Source organism: Rhynchophorus ferrugineus, unplaced genomic scaffold, assembly GCF_030347505.1.
Source record: "Rhynchophorus ferrugineus isolate W39M unplaced genomic scaffold, kcgeb_rfMv2 rfM3, whole genome shotgun sequence".
Classification (NCBI taxonomy): Eukaryota; Metazoa; Arthropoda; class Insecta; order Coleoptera; family Curculionidae; genus Rhynchophorus; species Rhynchophorus ferrugineus.
The window spans coordinates 27,303,509-27,323,507 of NW_027472582.1; the positions used below are offsets into that span (position 1 = coordinate 27,303,509).

General features: G+C 31.7%; 1 protein-coding gene across 1 annotated transcript in view; it reads right to left on the reverse strand.

Moving 5' to 3' along the window:
• The window catches only part of LOC143192947 (neuroligin-4, Y-linked), an 808,161-nt gene that overhangs the window by 382,683 nt on the left and 405,479 nt on the right, over positions 1-19,999 (reverse strand). Inside the window, exons 3-4 of the mRNA XM_076398803.1 lie at positions 9,513-10,031; positions 3,692-3,956 (exon numbers count right to left, since the gene is read on the reverse strand). Coding sequence (XP_076254918.1) covers positions 3,692-3,956; positions 9,513-9,698 — 451 coding nt within the window. The 5' untranslated portion in view covers positions 9,699-10,031. The remainder of the gene's footprint in view (positions 1-3,691; positions 3,957-9,512; positions 10,032-19,999) is intronic.

Sequence of the window (19,999 nt, forward strand, 5' to 3'; positions counted from 1 at the left end):
TGTTTTTCATTTTAAATTTTAACAAGTAGTATTTTCATGAAGCTTCCTAGCATCAATGCTAATATTGCGGATATGATAGGATTAGGAGTGTACTGATTGTATTCTTTACGCAATATTTGGGTATTTTTAGTACCTATACAAATAAATCCTAGTGGTTCTTCTGACTTGTATGCAAGTTATACATATTCGATAACACTTTTTATAATATAACTTAAAAATATGTTATTTCTGCAGGAAATAAGGGTTTGAGGATATAGCGCTTTTCTCATTTTTAAGATTTCAATTCTCCTGGTACCATACGACGTCAATTTGTAATAATAACAATGAAGATGGGCTCGAAAGTATCAAAATATATTTTAAAGTAGATAAGTGGTGTGCGATGATATTTTAAAAAATATCGATACATCGTTAATCACCTTTTAAAATTAAGTACCAATTTTGTAATGTTTCTATAATGTTTCATATCGATATATCGATATTCTTTCGGCAACCCTAGTGTGTGGTCCTCTATAAACGCGAAAAAAGGATCAAGCCATGAAAAAAAAAAACACAAATTGTCAAACTTAGTACCGAATAACAGGTTATTTGCCTAATATATCTAAGATTGTTGAAGAGATATCAATATATTCACAAAATCACTATATGTGTCTCTACACTTTTTCCGAGTGTTGAAAAAATTTTTCATACTTATGACTGTTTAATCACCAGGACGATAAGTTTGTAATATATATTTTAATAACATAATAACATAAGTAATTAACACATAAATAAATTACCATAGTTGGCCTAAAAAAGAAAAGAAATCCATTTTTATAAATCCATTAATCCAATATCATAGAATATTTATGTGATTGTTGTTTTGTAATCCCAATTATAATTACTTTATATTTTTAATTGGACTTGCCTTTATACGGAGCATTGGATTTAAATAGCAAACTGCGGCTTTCTCCCTTAATGAAATACACCCTTAAATATTTAACAATAAAATGATATGCTTTAAAAGTATTTTAGCATATTATTTTCGTTTTATTATAACAGAAAAATCCAGAAATAAACTGATTTGAACTGAAAAAAAGTACATTTAAGGTTGTTTGATTATTTGTATTTTTTTAAATATAAATCATGACAACTTGCCAATTCCTTTCTTAATAACCGATTATAAAAAAAACTTGCTCTTTAATGCAAAATTTAGCTTAAATTATAAAAGTTTAATAAAAAATGGCGTTAAAATTTTAGTTTTACTATTGACCAATACATGCACAAACTTATGGAACAAACTAGTATAATAAATTCATCAAGATATAAGGATAAACAATTCAGCTATTAAGTTTACGTTTTACTAAATAATTTAAGGAGATATCTAATCGGCTTTAACGATAAACTGGCTGCAAACTTGCAAATGAAGTCGCACATCTATAAAGTTTGTAAGTTGTGCTGCCTATGAGCCCTACACCTGTTTTACTGCTGAAAGTTTGGAATAAATTTAAATATTTATTACTGTCTTCATAAACTTGTCTCTGATGTCCCAGTTTTGGGAAATATTTGGCAAAAGAGGTATGTTTACACTAACTTAAAATAAACAAAAATTATATATTTAGAATTATTATTAGTTATGTTATTAAAATATATTGGATAACTTCTTAGATCCATGTGATTTCTAAGTCATAGTATAGTTCTTCGTTGATTATGTAAAAATGGGCAATAATCGAAGAATTTTGTTTTGGCAGCATTGTATTACTACCCCGTTTCATGACATTCCCATATCTCCATGTTCGCACATCATCCATCGCAGTTCATTGATTGATTTATAAATCAATAATCTGACTATAACCACGTGACTTTCATGGCACTATAACCACGTGGAATCTCGAAGTCCTCTCTTAATAGAATTAGAAGAATCTGCATATTGTTTTTACAATAACATTTCATTTTTAACTATTCGAAATAAAAATATAGATATCACAAATTAAACACATGCAAATTTATTGAAAATGCTAGTTGCATTAGGAACAAAGGAATCTTTTAATGAGCACACATTCAATAAGATAATAAACATAATGGAGAAACATGTTTGTTATAAGGCTCTTCATTATCATTCGAATGGCAGTGCTTCAAAGTAAAACTAGAATAAATTACAATAAAGACGGGAAGGATTGCTGTTTTTAAGAACCCGTTACTATCTGGGCCATTATACTAATGGAAAGATCAGGTATCCTGTTTGACTTCGGGGCTTTAATAATAATGCTGAACACTTTGATCATTCACAAAATCGTCCTAATAGCTCGAAATGCTACGCTACGAATAAGCTAGCTAAGAGGCTACGAAAACCATTTCACGAGGTGGCGCAAGAACCATGGTATTAAAAAGTCTACATTTTAGTTGATAATAGTTGTGTAAAATTGTATAAATTATATCGATATAATATATGGGAAATACAGAACACATTGACAATGAGACTGAAATTGTGTGGTGGGCATAAACACTAATTCATTAAAAATACATTATTTTAGTTAATGTTGCTAAATTGTAATATTGCTAACAGTAATAATACTAAAAAATTTGGAAGGAAATGGAATTACTGTTGGCACACATCAATCAAGAAATAACCACGTGTTAATGGTTTAAGTCACCTTTTTTGTCGCTTTCGATAATTTTATCGTTATTTCGCGACTATTCAATTATGTTTCTACGCTTAAAATAAAACTATACAAAGGACTCTTTAGTTCGGTGACGCAACGATAGAATATGACTCTCAGGAATCTAAATGGATTAACTACAGGAATAGGACCAGTATGTCTTCCCCAAAGAGACAATAAGTGAGTTGAGTATCAACATATGGAGTAATTGAGTCTATAGCTATGAAAAATTGTATTAAACTGAAGACGGAGACCTGAGAGACTGACAAGGGAGAGGTAGAGGCGGCGAGAGCGGAGTGAGTTTTTAAGGATGTTGCATATAAAATTTATAATATATAAATATTTTGAATAATATTAAAGGAATGAAACCTACTCTACACATGATCAACGCTCTATATACTCGATCAAACGCATCCAAAGATTGCTATGAAATATTGTTTAGTTGCAAATGCCTTCTTCAGAACTCTTTCAAACCCCTCCAGGTGATTGAGAGTGGTTGTGAGAACTGATTTCCAGTGACAAGAAGAGACGATTAAGAATCCTTCTCTCAAATAGTTTGGATACGTGGCATGTGAGGGATTTATTTAAGTTACTGCTTGTTGCTGCTGTTTGCAATATAAATAACAATCTAAGTCGCTATGCCACCATGAGTGAAACCTGGATGGATCCACTACTGAATAAATATATTATAAACATATTATAAAATATTTTAAGCTGAATGAACATCTTCGAGAGAAAAACATATCTCTCTATAAAATAAGTAGGAGAATTATTGAAATGGAGGCATACATGTCTAGAATACAAAACAAAATGCATATACCATAATTCACATTTTTCATCTTAGACCGGAAATTTATTAATTGATACGCTATAAGGAAAACACTTTTTAACTTTTATTTTATCCAGTAAGCGCCAGAAATAGAACCGTAACAATAATCATTCGAAAATTCGTATTTTTTTCCAGGATAAATAATTGATAATATTCCTTTTACATGGAACAAGAAAGAAGGAAACGTTCAGCCTGGAACAAAAATAAATATAAATTTCATACATACCTTGAGCCGGTGAAAAGATGTTCAAATACAAGCAGTCTTCGCTTTGATTTTTGAGGTAGGGCAACAATCTCTTTAAATAGTCCAGTCGTCCCTTCGGCATTCTTTCCAAAGCCGCGGTCTCGTTTGAAATATCCGGCAGTCTCTGAGGACAGACGGGTCCCATTTTATCGGACACTCGGACCCCGTCCCATGGTGACGGAGTGCGCGTAGGACTGAATCTATTTGATTGGACGGGTGGTGTTGCGTACGGTACGCCAAGAAAGACCTGAAAAGGCGAGCAAATTGAAAATAAATTTCCGGTAAAAGTTATTTATAGCGTTCGGTATTAAGATCATTTATAAAAAAACACAAACGATATCAGAACTCTACTTTAATCTAATATACATAATATTTAATAATTTATTACGTACTTATATGTATACTGATCCTTTTTTCACTTTCAAAGGGCGTTTATCAAGCACAATGTATACAATATAACAGGTCAATTGAAGAGTCCCCGGCCTGATACATAAATGGCGCTACTAGAATTAAATCCATACATTTTTTAGTTAGCCCTAATCCTCAAAAGAAGCCTTATAAAATTGACAGCTGTCGAATCATTAGTTTGTGAATTATAGCATTATGAATAACTTTTGTTATTCCGAAAAAAATGGATAAAAAGGAATTTCGCGTGATGATAAAATATTGATTTTTGAAGGGAAAAAATATACAGTTATATATATAACATACATAGTTGAAGCAAAAACTTGGGTTGATGCCGAGTTTCCGGATACTGCCCCAAGAAAATCAAGCATCAAGGATTGGTATGCTAAGTTTAGATGTGGTGAAATAAACACCGAAGACGATGGACGCAGTGGACGCCCAAAAGAGGTTACAGACGGAAATATTAAAAAAATCCACAAAATGATTTTGAATGACTGTAAATTGATATTGAATGAAATAGCAGATACTCTAAAGATATAAACCGAACGTGTACATCATATCATTCACGAATACTTGGTACGAGAAAGCTTTGTGCAAAGTGGGTGCCGCGCGAACTCATTTTTGACCTCTGTATTTTGGAATGCGCATGGAATTTTCATTGACTACCTTGAAAAAGGAAGAACCATCAACAGCGACTATTACGTAGCGTTATTGGACCGTTTGATGTACGAAATCGCCAAAAAAACGGCCGCATTTGAAGAAAAAGAAAGTGTTGCTTCACCAAGACAATGTACTGTGTCATAAGTCTGTGAAAACGATGGCAAAAATCCATGAATTTGGCTTCAAATTGATTCCTCATCCACCATATGCTCCAGATCTGGCCGTCAGCGAGGAGGTGATCGCCGAAACTGAGGCCTATTTTGAAGCAAAGGACAAATCGTCGTCGCTATAATCAGTGTACCACCCTTGAAGGGAATAATGCGGAATAAAAAAAAATTTTGCCAAAAAAATATGTTTTAATATGGTAGGCCGGGGACTTTTCAATTGACCTGTAGTTTTTCATCACATTCTACAACTGTTTCACATCTTTCTGGCTACATGGCACAACAGACAGACGTCTGACGGAAACCCAATCACTAAAGCGTTTTCACATTTCTTTAGCATTTTGAAACCGTATGCCAGCCAAAACATGCTGCACCGATCTGATGAAATGGTAATCAGAAGACGCTATGTCTGGTGAGTAAGCTAGGTTAAACATTTGACCTGGAACAGTGTATGGCAAGAATATTAGTTTGGATCTGTTGCTCGGGCTATTGCTGGCCTTTTTGCAACAATACGTCATTCAATTTGTTCATTGGACATTGGTAGACATTTGCAGCAATAATTTCATTCTGTTTTAGGAGCTATTTAATAAATTATGCTTTGCTGATCAATCCATGTGCTTATCAAGATTTTACTGCTTTAATCGCCAGTCAGAATACATCCTAAAAACATCTACTTTTTGAACTAAAAATGAAACCATGATGTTTGGACTGTTCGAAGTAACATTTTCATTTTCAGTTTGTTTGTCTGGTAGCTATTTCCTTTTTTTGAACTTTTGTGATCAAAAAAAATGTCTGAAAGTTGAAAGTCTGAGATGTCCGTCTAATAATCCTTGCAACTCATTGGTATCAAGTATCACCCCCGGCTACTCTTTGTCGTTGATATTAAAATTGCTTAAACTATATACGACATATTTCTAAAACAGTTTGATCTTCAACAGCTAATTTTTTTATTTAATAAGCACAACATTTAAAAAGACAATAGTTCATTTAATGATTCTATATACATTCCTTTAATATTTCTAAATTGTCAAAACTAAATTATGTTCGTTATAATCAAATATAAATTTCAAAATTGTTTTATTCATATATTCTCTGTTATAATATACGAACATGTATCAGGTCATTTGTTATTCCACATCTACGTTTATAACATAAAACATATTTATATTTTATATTCTGAAGTTGTTACAGTTCTGAGAATAATCTAACTTATGATACTTTATGTTATATTTTCAGTGGTGTAGTAATTTATACTTATTTATACTTAATAGAAATTAGATCTAATTATATAGAGTTTAAAAAAATAGTAAATGTTAGTTCATGAGATAGCTTGAATATATTTTAATATGTTATAATATACAGACATGTATCACTTTAACTAAAATTATATATAAAATATATTTCTGATGTTATTCTGAAAATGTTGTCTAAACTAGTTTCACTACCATAACATATCATTTTTAAATTATTCTCTTTATCCTATTATGTGAGAAACACAATTAACCTAAGAAGAAGTTGTGGGCAATTTTGATCAATGAATGATCACTAGTTATTTATATCGTATTTTACGAAAGGTTTTCCGGGATTGACACTTGTGTATAATCGTGGATCCTGAATTTAAATACTATAAATTAATTTGAAGTGAAATGAAATTGGAAAAATTGTATTAAAAAAATATTGTTCAATGTTATCTTCTTTTTTATCTCTAGTCCCCACTGATTGTATCCGCAACTTACATTGAACACTACTCTTCCTATTTTTCCTATTTTTATTTAATACTCCAGTTAGTAAGGATACCGATTTTCTTCGTTGCTAATAATTCTTTATTTCCTAAAATTTTTAGGTATATCTCTAGCATTATAGATAACACTCAATATTATAAATAATTATTAGAGTGTCGACGAGTCATTATAGAGCAATTCCTCCAATTTTTATAAGTTAAAATCATGACTATTAAAACAAGCAAAATATATTAGACATACTTACTTTACTAAAATTAACTGAAACGGATACAAAGAGTTGAAATGTATGCTTATTAAAAACTGCCTTTCTTTTGATAAAAAGTTTGGTGGAGTAACTTATTGCTTTGGAACCTTGGCATTGTTAAATATCTCGGGAGTACCATGCTATAATGAGTTACAGAAATCATTAGTAGCATGCTGTTTATAATCTCATGAAACAAGATCGTTATATGACATACTGGTATTGAGCCATTTATTTTTATATTTATTTTTATCGACACGTATTTCCAATTCTCATATACAATTTACAAATACAGTATTTGGTCTAGTTCAAAATTCTCAAGGAAAAATATTATAGTGGCTATTTATATGTATGGTTTAGCAGTGAAAACACAAATACTGATGATCGAAATTGAGTTTATTGACTTTCAAAATATTTTCCAACAGAGTGCATATGCTAGAAATATCAATAATAACCATCGTAATGAGTTATTTTCAATAATTTTAAATTAATAATCTTCTGGATATAACTTAATTTAATAAAATAATTATACTAATAATCACATATTCATTACATTATATTACATATATACTAGAAAAAAAGAGTACAATTAAAAACTTATAAACTAAATAGAAACATAAAATTATATAATGGGAAAGTTAAATATGAATACTATAAAATGTACTCGAATAGTACATATAAATAATGAAACATTTAATCTAGATCCGAAGAAGTGCCTCTAAATATTAAAGAGCCACATGAACAACAAAAAACCAAGTACATGGACAAAAAATATCCCTAACATTAATGGCCTAATTTACGTGCGACCCCTTAAGGAATTGAACTTGTATGACTGGACGTAGGGTGTTACGTATGGCACCCCGAGGAGCGCACATAATGAAGAAGGTTTTTAAAGGTCAGATTTACGTCTAATTTATTTTATTTTGATTTGAGATTTATATTCTCCGAAGAGTTGGTGCTAGACAAAAGCGTAAAACAAGGTAAGGAATTTCGTGTTATAATTTAATAGTATATTTAGATTTAATTTCGAACAAATTTTTTGAAAGTTTTACACAACAATGTTTCAGGTATCAGAATACACAGAATACAATAATTCAATTTTAACAAACAATTTTAAATATAAATTTGTATTCCACACAATTTTTATTTTTAAATCCTGGAATTAGATTATTATAATTTTATTAGGTGTATTCTACAAACATGCTTTCTGTCCGGCATGACAATTTCAAGTGCAAAATAATGTGGGTTAACCTAGAAGATCCATCTACATCGACGCCTGTAGAAAATACTTTAGGCATTTAAGAGTGTACAAAGAATTAGATGTGAAACCAAGCATATTTAGGACAAGACAGTTGAGATAAGAAAAATGCAGAGGCCAAGAGCCCGACGGAATACGTTAATATTTCAACCCCCAACCTTCAATAGCGCAAATAAGCCGATATATATCAATAAAGGTATCGACCTTGGCAACATGTGGAAAAGGTTAATATCCGGGAATTTTTGGACGTATATTTTTTTATCAAGACAAGAAAATCATCATTGGTTAGGTCTTTCCCTCTCTAGAAATAATTACTAATCAGATTGCGAGAAGAAGAGTTAAGCCTGCTTACTTTCTCAGTACAAAGTACACAAGAGAGGAGTAGTTTAAAGGAGGAGCAACTAACTACACACTGTCTTGATATAGATCTAACAGTCTACACACACAGTCTTCAAAAACTAGAACATTAACACAGAACATTTAAATACTGCGTAAAAGGGAGGGAAGGAACACTGTGCCATTTTGACAATGTGAAGGAGCTAGTGCTATTAACCGTACAACGTAAATTACTTCTCATATGATATGGTTAGTGCTTAAAAAGTAAACTGAGTGGCTTTTACAATGTACTATTTCGGATTTTTTGTCACATCAATTCAGCAATAACGTTATACACAAACATCTGATAATTTTGGATAATAAAATATGTGAAAACTTTCTACATGCCTTTAAAATTTGAGGGTTTTTCTCGATTTGCCCTTTCATACCCGTCAGATCTTGATTTGGTTTCAATGGGACCAATTCCAAAGTGTACTATTTCGTATAGAAAAAGAATTTTGAATGGACCGACATAATTAACGGTAAAATTGGCGAACATAAAAAAATTACACAGCCGAACATAGAACCTCCTCCTTATTTGAAGACGGCTAAAAAACAAACACAAAATCATCTTGTTTATCCGCTCAAATAGGAACTTCTGCTGCACCTAGCGCACTCACCAGACAAAACGCCTTCATATTACCACTTGCTCATGCTATCGTAATGTTGAGGTGGTTCGAAAATGGATCGATAAATGTATCGTTGCCAAACCAACATCGTTCTTTCGGTTACTGCTATATTGCCAGAAAGATGGTAAAAACTTATTAAAGATTATGAAAAATATTTATTTAATATATAATTTTATAATACTATTGTTACTCATTTAAATTTTTGGTTTTTAATTTAACTAACTTTATTAGTCGAATATGTTCAATTTAAAGCATTTAATACATTTTATAATTCAATAGTCAAGAAATAAAGCACCATCAGTTGCGTTTTAAACATTTTGCACACTCACCTCAATAGGTTTGAGAAAGCGATGAGAGTCCATGGGAACCAAGAGTCCTTGCAGCCTGCCGTAGCGCGTTTGAACGATGCGCGTGCTAATCTTGGCATTGTTCATAAAACTGGTGTCGGCGGAACAATGAATCAGTCCAAAAACAAGGATATAAAACCCCAAAACGCCTCTTCGTCGGACGCCCATCTTCGTTAGGTGGGAAACATGCCGGTTCCGCGAAAAAGAAATACGGCCCGGTATTAATTTGAATTTAAATTTGTTTTTTCGCGATAACGTCGGAAGTTTTAATGAAAAACCGCCGGATCTTTCAGTCTTGACGGCGCTGATGTAAAAATCGCGCAACACGGGAAAACACTAAAACTTTTAAGAATTAATTATTATTTCTGGAGCGTTCTCATCGAAAAGTCGGCCAAAAGTAATATCTTCGCCTTAGCCGCTAACCGGCGTTTCCTTTATGAGGTTGGAACTCGAGGCAGACATCTTGGATTACAATTGAAACTCTTGAGCTGCTCCTTTATCCTGAAACAAAGCCAATCATTAATTCTGGTTGTTGACAAATAAATGGAAGGCATCGATTAAGGTTTAAACTTGTTTCATTGTACTTTCGCCTAACTGTCGAAAGGAAATCAATATAGATAGGTTAATTTGTAGGAAACGACCCCCTTTTGATTTCAATTTAAATTTCATTGTTATTTGTGACTGAGTTAAAATTTATCGACAATTAGCGAAATGCGTTAAAACATTATTAACAAAATGGGCGCGGATCATTAATAACGAAAGGAGAGTTCTTGTAAATCTGTCTGTTTCTTATTGATCGATTAAAATTATTACTAGAAAACGGATGCTGTTAGATTTTCATCGGTAATATATTACTGCTATTAGCAGAAATAACTGTCTTTCAATATCTAAATTTGAAATCCTACTTTCTTGTTTAAGTTTCGAGTATCTTACAGTAGACAACGCAGCAGTTTAGGCAGTAGGATAACGCTTGTGTATATTTAACAGGTCTGCTTTCGTGCCAAAACTGTAGCGTTCTTAAAAGAAAACCCAAATTAATGAAGCTATAAGGAAAGTTCGAATTATTTTTTTCACACATAACTTAGTACGATTTCGTATTATATATTAGCATATTTGTCTCTCCAGTCTCCAAAGTCCGCTATTGTAAAACGTTGACGTCTTTATGTTCATGAAAGCTCACTCCACAAACTGTTAAATTTCTTGGCTGACACATAGATTTTTGTGGATATCCTCAGTTGTAATATACCATGAGACATATACTATACATGTAAATGGTTAAATTGTATCTGAATTATATCAATGAATTGGTTAAAACGAAACATAGAGAACGAGCAATTATTCCTCTTCAATTGATCAAAGAGGTTTTTTCCTGCCTAAATCGTCAGTTTTAAAACATAATGTCACATAACGAAATATGACGACTGAAAATAATAAAAACAGTCAATAATAGCAAAACAGTAATTACTATTTCAGTAAAATGTATATTTCGACTATTTTTCTATTCGTGGTATGGTGATACTCATGCTAATTTTGAGAGAGGACAGGATGAAGATAATTGTTGGATTCTCTGTGATGTACAGATCAGTTGATTTTAAGTAATCTTAAATTGGCAAGGGGCAGTGTGAAAAAAGAAATGGAATAATGATCCCAAATATTTTTAATCGTATTTTAATATTCAGAAAATGACAAAATATAATGAAAGTAATTAATATATTTCTATTTCATTCCAACATGTGCTTAGAAATTTTATTAACGTGTTTTAGATAGATATGTACATATATTTATCAAACTTTATTTGGAAAAGAAAAGGAAAGAGACAATTTCTTTTATTTTATTAACTTAAAAGTAACTGCTTAATTCTGAATGATCTAAAATAAATTTATATTTTATATATTTGAGTTTATTATAAAGATGAATGGAGTAGTTGAACACTAAATATTTGTAATGTACCTCCTTTTTCAATCTTTATCACCTATTTACCCATCGCACCCATTTTAAATACAATAATAATTTTATTTATAGTTAATAACGAATATTTTAAGTTTTGACATTCAAAAAGCATCAACAAACATTGAGAGATTTCAAAGAAGGCAATCAAAATAACGTCATTTTTACTTTATATTGTATTACTAAATAATCTTCAAAGATATAGTTCCAAAATGCTACTATATTAATGTACAATATATTATTATTTAGAAGCATACTACAGACAAAATATAAAACCATATATATTACATATAATTCTGTGTCAGTATAAATTCATTCTATGTCATTAAATCAGTCAGACCCAAAATAGAGACTGAAATACAGCCGATAGTAGTAAAATCAATCAGACCGAATATAGCGATTGAAACAGTCGACAGTAATAAGTAGTCAATTACTAAATAGTCGATATTCGTTTTCCGTCTTGCTGACCTTTGAGTATGTAAATTAAAAAACAAAAGTGCAAGGTGAGAAAAAAACAAGTGAGAGGCACTGGGATAGTGCACGTGGCCTAAGAAGTGGGGTATGTATCCAACTTACTGTCTTTCTGGATTAGACAGGCCCGTATTGTGATGGGTTCAAATGCATACACAATTTTCCTTAAATATAATCACACACAAAGAAACCAAATACCATAACTTTGGACCAAACTGGAATCTCATTGCAAGGATAGGTATACCCAAGCTCACGTAAGATAGTTGCGAAACCCAAAACTGTTAAGATAAACCCAGCCAGTTATTAAGACTTACAAAATTAATAGCAGGCACTGACCTATCAGAACAAGCAATAATAATATTGTAGTGCAACAACTATCTGAAAACATAAGAAAGATCCTAATTATTTGCAATGGAAATTTAGAAAACAAGGTTAAATGGATTATGGAAAAGAGTATAGAATGTCTAAAAAGAATCTGAAATCTATATAACTAACTCTAGTCTAGAAATAGTTCTTAGTGGTCTGCAATCTCAAATAAAACAATTGGAGGAACAACCAAACTTAAACTTTTCTTAGTAAAATATTATTATCGATCTTAGAAACACATTTGTTGGAATTGTATAATCACGATTAATATTTCGTGAGTTAATAGTTAATTTAAAAAGTTAAAAAGATACAATTAAGTCTAATAAATGTCTCATTGTTTCATTAAGTTGGATTGTATTATACATAGTACATAACCATAAAACGTTTATAATAAAATGCTTGAACTTGAATAATTTTTTGCTACAATGTGCAGTTTAGTGTCTTTTATAATGTGTGTTTATGATTAATAATTTTGTATGTTAATGATTACATTGGTTGTTATAACTAGTTTAAGTAAAAAACTGTGTATGATGTCTAGTTGCTATAGCAAATATCTAAGACGCAACACAATTATTTAATAATAAGGGAATATATAATACAACTAGGCATGGAAAGATGTTTAATGACTTGTGAAAGGTTACCTGACATAAATACGAAAAACATATTTAAATCGAGTTATAACCTATAATGAATAGAAAATACTGACACTATTGTTAACAATATTTAACGAAAATTCTTTAGTGACGGCAGATGATCATTTTAATTAAAAAGCTATTAATGATGGTGATGGTGATATAACTTAGATGTACAAAAAATTAATACAGTAAACTTTGTATCAAAAGTTAAAATATTTTTTTCAACCAATATTTCAGAGCACTTTCCGCTTTAACCAGGGTGTAGCAAATTTAAACGAAGTACGGTCCGGATTCTGGCATGCCACAGAAACGACACTTTAGAATGAAGAACGCAACGTAATGTTATTAATTCCGCCACATTAAAAACATTTTTTTAAAACTGCGCCCAAGTGCATTGTTCTATAACGAGAACAGCTACCAACAAAAATCTCTTTTTATTTGAGTTAGCACTTCTGGTTTAACAAATGGCATGATTTTTAAAAAGCACATACTCGTCACACAAAGCGGCAAGCGGTAAGCTTCTCGTAAATCACAGGTTATTGTTTCAGAAGTGGAATTCTTTGATATATTTTTCACATTGTACCGCGTCGACAGTATTTTTATAGAAAATATGCGAAAAATTCTTGAGAGAAAAAATATTATATTCATTTTCATTAAGTGGAGTAAGTGTATGAAGGAAAAATTTTATTCTAGTTAAAAAGAGACACAATGACTGATTAGTTCAAAGACGTAAACGAATGAGCCTGTCAAAGTCGTCCGGTTGTCAGACGTATGTAAAATTCTTAAGAGCAATATGTAGGAAGTGTGGTTGTCGATGCTATTGTTTGTCCGAACACTCACTACTATTTTTGGAACGAATTTGCACGAGAACTAAAAACACTGCTTGGAGAAATATTTGTTTATTTCGTTATTGAATGACACATGTGGTCGACGGGAGAATTGGCATGATATTAGGTTAGGTAAAGGAAGTACGGTAGCGCTGGGGAAGTTGTACTGTTATAAGGGGGTGGAGAAAAGAAAATAGAGCGAGACGTCGTCGTGATGGTCTTTTATAGCCCGGAACCGCATGGTACCAATCCACCGGCGTTGCCAACCTCTGAACTTGTTGTTGGTGAATGCGCGGTGATCCAAAGGGTCGTGGCGGTCGCCACATGACTCCCCTCCTAGTGGTACTGCCGTGGAAGCTATCTCTATAAGGTGAAGGTTCCGGAGTGCAGGTTGCTGAGCGAGGAGTTTTACGAGATCAGCTGCCATCGAAGTTGTAGCAGGACGTCGTTCATCTTGGGGCGTATCGATTTGTTTGAGGGTACCTATAAGTGTGGTGCCTTACGTGTCCCGTTTCGTGATGCAAGGGTGTTCATGTGTTGATGGTATACATGATGGGCTTCTGTGGTTTTCATCCATCATGCTAGTCTCGTGGGATGTCGTCGACCATGTGATATTGATGGGTTCCATTCCTCGTGGTATCCTTCGAGTGACTTATATTGAGCTGGTTTACCTGTTATGCACTTTGATCAGGTCGGGGTCACCAATTGTTGGAATGTTCGTCAGGTCGTTCGGTCGGTCGAAATGTGTGGCTGGCGATGCGATTGTTTATCCGAACACTCACTACTATTTTTGAAAGGAATTTTCATGAGAACTAAAAACACTGATTGCAGAAATACTTGTTTTCTTTATTGAATGATACATGTGGTCGACGGGATAATTGACAGGATATTAGATTAATATGAAGGAAGTACGGTAGCGCTGTGGAAATCTATGATCCTTGAACTTGTTGTTGGTGAATGCGCTGTGGCCCAAAGGGTCGTGGAGGTCGCCACAAATAGTAATAAGAGGTTATAACTCTAACCTATAAGTTATTGTGGCTGTATAATTAACTGTAGTTTTTAGATTAGCTAAATATGCAAATTAAATTAAATCTGATGGTTTTAGAAAAACAAAGAGGCTGAACATTAATTATGTTTTATTATTTCATTTCACCAAATCCGAAAATGTATTTCTAAATAACGTATCCCAGCAGGAATAAGACAAGGCGGTTTAAGCCAAGCCCTATTTATAATATTAACGAATTAAATAATAAGGAAATATGAAATAGAGGAAACCTATATATTGATATAAACATATAGAAAAAAAAGAATATAGAAATAATATAGAAAAAATCTTAAGCAGATGGAATCGAATACTAAGAGAATACGTAGTGATAATAAATAAAAGCAAAACAAAAGTCAAAAGGATGGGTATCGATATGTAGTATAGTTTTAGGCATCTGGGTATAGAAATCGTTACTTAAACCTAAAACGGAAGTGTACAGATTAAGTTGCAAGCCAACCTTAACATTCGAATTATGAGACTTGAATATTGCCAAAGTTCAAAGAATTTATGCAGAAGTTCTGGTAATCATTACTGAACTAAAAGGATCATCACTAGGATTGATAACATTTTTGTTCAATTATTTAGATTAGAATTTTTTTATATGTCAAAGCCAAACTGAACTAAAACTCAGAGTAGATGCGACAACATTGCGACGTTTTGATGCCAATAATTTATATGACGTATGCTTTATACTTTCAAATAACTTTGAACAGACTATATATAGACTATATAGCCTATTCAAATTTCTTTGAACATACGTTATCAAGATGTTTAATTTATAACCTGCCATAATTTGTAACTACGTTTCAGAATCAGACAATATTTTCCTTCCCATTTTATTCTAGTTGAAAAAAGACATAATGCTGTCTGATAAGTTCGAAAGTGAAACCGAAAAAGCCTATCAAAGTCGTCTGGTTGTCAAACGTACGTAAAATTATTTAAAATATTAGTTATAATTGCTGCAGATTATAAACCAGCAACTATTTTTTGAGCGCTTGACTATTTTGTTAAATTTTAAGTCGCTGCGTAATACATCATATTACTTTGTTTCAAAATGCCAAAAACAATAGATAGACAAGGTCACAAACTGATTGCGTATTTAATAAGTTATTTCGAAAAGGAACGAGATAATGGAGGAATCAGTTTGCCCGTAAATTCCGTTACAGAGGTAAATATTGATGATATTAAATAATATAGGTTGCTGCAATTTTGTTGAAAATGCTTTTTAGCATGTTGTTATAGCGCAGATAATTAGTGCACGTATTGTGACTAACATCGCATACAAAATGAAGAAAAATATGTTAGATTTAGCCAAAAAAACCCGTCTACATACGAACTGGGTGACGAATCTTGACCATCTTGATATTGACTATATTAGAGTTCAAATATACGAAATGTATAAGAACAGTGAGTACACAAATTATTTTATCGATATAAACATAATTTAATAAAATTATTTCAGAGAAAATTGTTAGTTTGGAAAGTATGCATAAAAGAGTTAGGGACATGCAGCTTTTTGCGGAATGTAAGACATCCCTTCATATATTCTTACAGGGCATGTTATTTAAATGGTGCAAAGATAACCTTCGAAGAGATCTAATGGAATTTCCAGACATTGCCTTAAAAATAATTCAATTTTTCAATCAAAAGCGTACAATAAAATCAAGGAAGATACACTATTTGACCTTGGGTACGTTGTCTCAACATTTTTCTCCTCTTTTCGACGAAATGAAAAAATCCGAAACGAAAAGAAACAAAATGAAAAGTGAGTGAGCGAGGTTTCAATATGAAGTTGATTACAAATATATCTGATGCGATTAATATACAGCAACATCATCTGATCTAAATCCCTTAAAATTATTAAAATTAATTTATACGCTTGATAAAACTCAGGCAAGTTTACTGTCTCTGGTATGAATTCTGAGGAATGATAAGGATTTAAAAATTTAAAAAAGCAAACATACTAGAAGCAAAAATCTAGAAATATTATATATCTAGAAACCTATGCATATTTTAATTTTTCTTTATAACTTTCTTAAAATATTTTTGTTGTATATTAAAAAATTAATTTAAATTAACCACTGAACATCTTTCTTCACTTTATGATACGCGGTATACTTTATATGAAATATTCAACAACGGAACACTCTTCGCCCGTTTGCACTCTAGAGCAGCTAATCCCTATATTTTATGAAAGTATATTTATGAATGAATAATGCTTTTTATGGAAATCACATGGTCCTAAGGCTCCTTGGGTCATATTTGCATAAAATTTTATAAAATCGTAAAACAGGCTAAATCTATTTATGCTGTAAATATAGAAACATACTGTTCCATTCTTGTTATTAATGATAATTTCAATATAGTTTAGTACTTTCTAACACGATTTATTTTTTCCTACAATCCTCTATTATCCTTCCATCTGACCGTTACAATAATATAGGTGATCTTCTGCTTACTCCATAATAAAGTTGACAGTACGTCAACGTCCATAAAAGCAGCTTTGCTTCCCTTTTGTCCATATCCCACAGGGATTCAAATGACTACGTGGTGCGTGAGTAAAATACAAAATAGCTCCTATTTTATTAGGTTTTTCGGTAACCATCTTTCAATTTCTCACAGTCACTTCTAGTCTAATATAACCGACAAGCATTTTGTTGCTCCCCCAATTTTCTCAATTTATTTTTTTTAGAAAATATATTGTACAAACTTTTTAATTTTACCAAAAAAAAACTAAAACTTAACCAACATTTCCTAACCAAATAAACAGTCGAAACAGTCGGTAGTCAAAAAACTAGCGACTGAAAATAGTAATTATTGTTTTCAGTCAAATGCATGGTTTGACTGATTGATGATGATATGTCCTTATATTTTCTGACGGTAATATAACCGAGGTGGAGATGTACGTATTCCTTCACGTACTAACTGTAAAAAAGAAAAGGAAAAAAAAATTAATATAATCAACATGTAATTAATAATTGTATTTTAAATGAAGTAGAATTACTTTTGTATTTGAATGTTCTGTGGATCTGTAAAAAGGAATGGAATTAAGCCCAAAATAGCTCAAAATTTTTGTATCGTATTTTAATATGTTAATACATATTTTAAAATAATATACTATAACAAAAATAGACAATACAATAGAACTTAAACAAAACTTATAAAATAAAGATGTACAATAACCACAAATACTAAATAAAACTAAGACATATACATAATAATAATATACCTAATCATAGAAAAAAAACTAATCCATGACATAATTAAAAATTATCGCACAATAATTACTAGAGCTTTTTTAAATAAAGCAAATGCTTTTTTTATTATTAAACGGAACTATTTTTTAATAAAAATTGAGAGGGTAATCGAAATATTATCTATTATTGCCATAAAAACAATCAAAAGAATATTACTATTTATCATTCACAATTTTAATCTTTTTACATCTGTTATCATAAAACTATATATGTTACATATAAATCTATGTAAGAATAAATTGGGTATATTTATGTCGAGGTCAAGTAAAAAGCAGTCTAGCAGTAGTCTAGTACTAAACAATCGGTAGACGTTTCCAGTCGATAGTTCCCAACGCTAGTTATAAATATAAACTGATATAAAACATCAATCTAAAACTAATCAAAAGTATTATCGGTAAAATCCTTAAGGATCCATTATTTTCACCGCATATGAACGCAAAGATTACAATCAAAAGTTTTGCCTGAGATATTACTTCAATAAATTTCGGATTTATTTTCCATTCATTGCGATGGCCACATAAAACTTTGCCAATTTAAAATTCCATTCAAAGTCCTTTTTCAAAACTCAAGTGAAAAGACAACTACGATGCCCAAATATCAGTGGCTGTTTGAATAGGGTGGCCTCGAAATAGTGAATGTGAATTCGCGCTTTTCATAGCCAACTTCAAGTACTTTATATCGAAGCCGTATCTCTATACGTTCAATTTATATGGAATTTAATTTCTTGCGTTATCGATTTGAAAACTATTAGTTTATATAGAAATATCGTTAAACTATATTGAAAGACAATATAAATATATTTTGTAATAAATCCTAAATAATATTGAGCGAAATATCAGAAATTGGTGCAGGGTATTTGACACAAAATATCCTTCGTTACTTCATTACAATTTGTCTTTATCTATTTGATGAAATTGGTAGATTTTCGCAAATTTTACAGGTCTTTGAACAGATATGGTACATTATTCTTTTTGTACAAATCGGGAGATATTGTTTCACTTCAATTTCATTAAAATGCTTCGAAAAATAGATGTGTATCTGTAGTTTTCTTATAATTAAAGAACAAAAATAAAAGTTGTCGGGCAAATTATCTTTAATTGTTTCAAAGCCATAATAGATGAAGAAAAATATATGATGTTGATATAAATCCTCAAACAATTTTCCCAGATGTACAGGAAAGTCATTGCCGTTATTTTCGAAAAAAAAAATTGTCGAGAAATTAGAAAAATGTATTTTTTGACAGTATTGGCCATTTGACCTATACATAAAACAGATCTTTCAGACAATTTATGGATTCCATCCCAAAAAACAACTGTTTGTTCTTTGAGCAAAACCATTCATCGAACCATTTTCTAACTTGTTAGAAATTGCTGAAGAGTTTCTTTAGAAATGCTTGTCCTATTGATGCGAAAAATTAATAATAGCACCAGGCAAGGCCTGGAGGTGCGTGCGATAATAGGTCCCATCAAAGTGCTTTCAACGCTTCCTTGAGCGGTTTAGCTTTATGAGACGGCGTGTTATCGTGCTGCAAAAGCACTTTACCGTATCTTAGCACCCATTTTGGACGTTTTTATATCAATGCATAGTTCAAATTGACCATTTGTTGTCGGTAGGTTTCAACAATTCGCAATAAACCACACCATCATGATTTGGGCTTGGATCGCCAGGTAATATGATAGAGTTCTCAAAACAAATTCACTTTACATCACCCGTCACTGTTCGATACAGAAATGACTTCCGATCATACCATTGATGGAGCGTGGAATATGGCACCCATCTTCCCTTCATCTATTGGATTTTGGCCTATATTTAACACTTCTACCAATTGGTTTTGAGTTTGAGTTGGGTATTCATCCAATAACTCTTGTAGTATCGCATGAAATCACCACTTTCGAATTTTCAAAACCACGCCTCACCTGTT